Raw genomic sequence first — 4,414 nt, forward strand, 5'->3', positions numbered from 1 at the left:
ATCACGCCTTTCATAGGCGACACTCGGAGCAATACCCGCTCGCCAACCATGAAAGCTACATCTCGAACCTTACGATCTGCATAGCTCTTTTGCCTAGACTGAGCTGAACGAAGCCTATCCTGAATGATCTTGACCTTGTCCAAGGCCTCCTGAACCAAATCTGTACCTATCAACCGAGCCTCTCCCGGCTCGAACCATCCAATCGGAGACCGACACCGCCTACCATATAAAGCCTCATAAGGAGAAATTTGGATGCTCGACTGGTAGCTGTTGTTGTAGGCAATCTCCGCTAAAGGCAAGAACTGATCCCACAAACCTCCAAAGTCAATAACATAAGCCCGGATCATATCCTCCAAAATCTGAATAGTCCGCTCGGACTGTCCGTCCGTCTGGGGATGGAATGTTGCGCTCAACTCAACCCGTGTGCCCAACTCTCGCTGAACTGCTCTCCAGAAGCGCAAGGTAAACTGCGTACCCCGATCCGAAATGATAGATGCCGTCATACCATGAAGGCGAACAATCTCCCGGATATAAATCTCAGCAAAACTCTCGGATGAATATGAGACTGCCACAGGAATGAAATGCGCTGACTTGGTCAGCCTATCAACAATGACCCAAACTGCATCAAACTTCTTCCGGGTCAACGGAAGTCCAGTAACGAAGTCCATAGTGATCCTCTCCCACTTCCACTCGGGAGGCTCAATCCTCTGAAATAAACCACCAAGCCTCTGATGCTCGTACTGAACCTGCTGACAATTCAAACAATGAGTCACATATGCCACGATATCCTTCTTCATTCTATGCCACCAGTAATGCTGCCGCAAATCCTGATACATCTTCGCGGCGCCCGGATGAATAGAGTACCGGGAACTATGGGCCTCCTCTAAAATCGACTCTCGAAGCCCACCCACATTAGGAACACATACTCGACCATGCAATCTCAAAACTCCATCATTAACTAAGGTAACATGCCTGGCACCTCCGCGCTGCACCGTGTCTCTAAGGACACACAAATGGGGATCATCAAACTGCCGATCACGGATATGCTCCAATAATGACGAACGAGTGACCGTGCAAACTAATACTCGGCTAGGCTCAGAAATATCCAGCCTCATAAATCGATTGGCCAAAGCCTGAACATCCAAAGAAAGCGGCCTCTGACTGATCGGAATATAAGCAAGACTGCCCATACTGGCTGACTTCCTACTCAAAGCATCGGCCACCACATTGGCCTTCCCCGGATAATATAAAATGGTGACATCACAGTCTTTCAACAACTCCAACCACCTCCTCTACCTCAAATTCAACTCCTTTTGCTTGAACAAGTACTGAATGCTCTTATGATCAGTGAACACCTCATACGCCACGCCATACAAATAATGCCTCCAAATCTTCAAGGCGAGAACTATGGATGCCAACTCTAAATCATGCACTGGATAATTCTTCTCATGAATCGTCAACTGCCTCGAAGCATAGGCAATGACCTTGCCGTCCTGCATCAACACTGCACCAAACCCAATACGGGAAGCATCACAATAGACTGCATAAGGCCCTGATCCTGTGGGCAAAACCAACACCGGTGCCGTAGTCAGAGCTGTCTTAAGCTTCTGAAAGCTCGCCTCACACTCATTCGACCCCCTGAACTGGGCACCCTTCTGGGTCAATCTGGTCATCGGGGCTGCAATAGATGAAAATCCCTTCACGAACCATCTGTAGTAGCTTGCCAACCCCAAGAAACTCCAAATCTCTGTAGCTGATGCTGGTCTAGGCCAGTTCTTTACTACCTCTATCTTCTTTGGGTCCACTTGAATACCCTCCGCTAATACAACATGACCCAGAAATGCAACTAAACTCAGCCAGAACTCACATTTGGAGAACTTGGCATATGACTGACTATCCCTCAGAGTCTGAAGAACCACTTTGAGGTGCTGCTCGTGCTCCTCCTGGCTGCGAGAGTATATCAGTATATCGTCAATGAACACTATCACGAATGAATCCAAATAAGGCCTGAACACTCGGTTCATCAAGTCCATGAAAGCTGCTGGGGCATTTGTCAACTCGAATGACATAACCAAGAACTCATAATGCCCATACCGAGTGCGGAAAGCTGTCTTAGGGACATCGGATGCCCTAATCCTCAACTGATGGTAGCCAAATCGCAAGTCAATCTTGGAAAATACCCTGCCACCCTGAAGCTGGTCGAACAAATCATCAATCATCGACAGTGGATACTTATTCTTGATCATTACTTTGTTCAATTGCCGGTAATCAATACACATTCTCATTGACCCATCCTTCTTCTTGACAAATAACACCGGCGCACCCCAAGGAGACACACTTGGTCTAATGAAACCCTTCTCAAGCAAATCCTGCAACTGCTGTTTTAACTCCTTCAACTCCGGTGGGGCCATACGATATGGTGGAATAGAAATGGGCTGAGTGCTCGGAACCAGATCAATGCAGAAATTAATATCCCTGTCGGGTGGCATACCCGGCAGGTCTGAAGGGAAAACATCAGGGAACTCAAAAAAACAACGGGCACAGAATTAATAGAGGGAACCTTAGCATGGAGTCCCGAACATAAGCTAAATACGCCAAACACCCCTTCTCGACCATACGCCGGGCCTTCATATACGATATGACACTGCGGCTAGAATGACCCGGAGTCCCTCTTCACTCTAAACGAGGCATACCCGGTAAAGCTAAGGTCACGGTCTTGGCATGGCAGTCCAAGATAGCGTGATAGGGTGATAACCAGTCCATCCCCAATATGATATCAAAGTCGACCATATCTAAAAGCAACAGATCTACACGAGTCTCCAGACCCCCAATCACCACAACACAAGAGCGATGGACTCGATCGACCACGATGGAATCACCCTCCGGCGTAGACACATAAACAGGAATACCCAACGCATCACTAGGCATGATCAAATACGGGGCAAAATAGGATGACACATACGAATACATAGAGCCAGGGTCAAATAGCACTGAAGCATTTCTATCACAAACCAGAATAGTACCTGTAATGTCTGCATCTGAAGACTCAGCCTCTGGCCTGGCTGCTGGCTGGCCTTTACCTCCGGCGGCCTGAGCTCCACCTCTATGACCTCTACCTCCACCTCTAACACCCCTGCCACCGCCTCTAGCTGGCTGAGCAGGCTGTGGAACTTCTGGTGCCTGAATCCTAGTATGAGAACTCTGATGCTGAAAGCTGCTCGAAGCTCGAGGGCAAAATCTGACAATGTGCCTCGGGTCACCACAAGCGTGGCAAGACCTCGACTGCTGCAGCTGAGCACCCCTCAACCTCGGGCAAGCCCTCCTGAGGTGACCATGCTCACCACACGAATGCTGAAGCTGAGGAAACTGAGACTGACCCTGTCGACCTGAATGGCCACCTTGTGAATGGCCACCTGAAGTACCATGAGTGACCTGGAGAGCTGACTGAAAGGGCCTAGGAGGATGGCCTCTACCATAAGAACCTCTACCTCATGACGAGGTACCACTGAATCTGCCTGCATGACGAGGCCTCTTATCCGACCCATGACCACCTCCCTGTGGCAGAACCATCTCAACTCTACGGCCCACATTGGCCGCCTCCCGAAAAGTGATCTCACTCCCGGTCTGAGCAACTATACCCAGCTGACCTGCCACGACTGGCTGAACCACTAGAACCTGAACCTGGGAAGCTACCTGCTCCGGAGTACGTGTAGCAGGAGTCTGAACCCCTCCTCCAGCCTGAGGAGTGGCTGGTGCTAATGGAAGCAAACCCGCTCGAATGACACTCTCCACGAAGCATACCAATCGGACTAGAGCGTCCTGAAGAACTGGGGTGGCAATGAACCCCTCTGGGACTTGAGCTGGGCCCACCGGGACTGCTGGGGCTAGAACCTCCTCCTCCAAATCAACCTGAGGCTCCGCCACTCGGGCTGCTACAGGGGACTCGGACTGCTGAGTGGTAGATGAAGAAGCGCGGATTCTCGCCATCTGCGAAAGAACAGAGCAGAAACTCAATCGGTGTTCGAGAAGCAGCACCACACGACAAGGAGGAAAAAATGTGAAGTTTCCTAACTCTGTAGCCTCTGGGGGATAAATACAGACGTCTCCGTACCGATCCCTCACACTCTACTAAGTTTGTTCGTGAGTTGTGAGACCTATGTAACCTAGTACTCTGATACCAACTTGTCACGACCCGGATTTCCCACCCTCGGGAGTCGTGATGGCGCCTACTCGTAGAAGCTAGGCAAGCCAAATTATTAATTACTTTCCGTTTACGACATAATCCCTTTTAACAATTCATGGCAACAATATAAAAACAATGAAATTAAATAGTAGCGGAAGTCTTAATTATAGAAACTGAATCAATATGCGAAATAGTCAATATAATCCTCTACCCAAGACTGGTGTCACAATA

At 49.3% G+C, this 4,414-nt stretch overlaps 1 protein-coding gene across 1 annotated transcript in view; it reads right to left on the reverse strand.

Moving 5' to 3' along the window:
- Positions 1 to 3,243: 3,243 nt before the first annotated feature.
- The window catches only part of LOC109221674 (DNA-binding protein HEXBP-like), a gene marked incomplete at its 3' end in the record, with an annotated part of 8,255 nt that continues 7,084 nt past the window's right edge, over positions 3,244 to 4,414 (reverse strand). The window contains exons 4-6 of the mRNA XM_019386141.1: positions 3,910 to 3,987; positions 3,618 to 3,693; positions 3,244 to 3,413 (exon numbers count right to left, since the gene is read on the reverse strand). Coding sequence (XP_019241686.1) covers positions 3,244 to 3,413; positions 3,618 to 3,693; positions 3,910 to 3,987 — 324 coding nt within the window. The remainder of the gene's footprint in view (positions 3,414 to 3,617; positions 3,694 to 3,909; positions 3,988 to 4,414) is intronic.

Source organism: Nicotiana attenuata, unplaced genomic scaffold (assembly GCF_001879085.1).
Source record: "Nicotiana attenuata strain UT unplaced genomic scaffold, NIATTr2, whole genome shotgun sequence".
NCBI lineage: Eukaryota > Viridiplantae > Streptophyta > Magnoliopsida > Solanales > Solanaceae > Nicotiana > Nicotiana attenuata.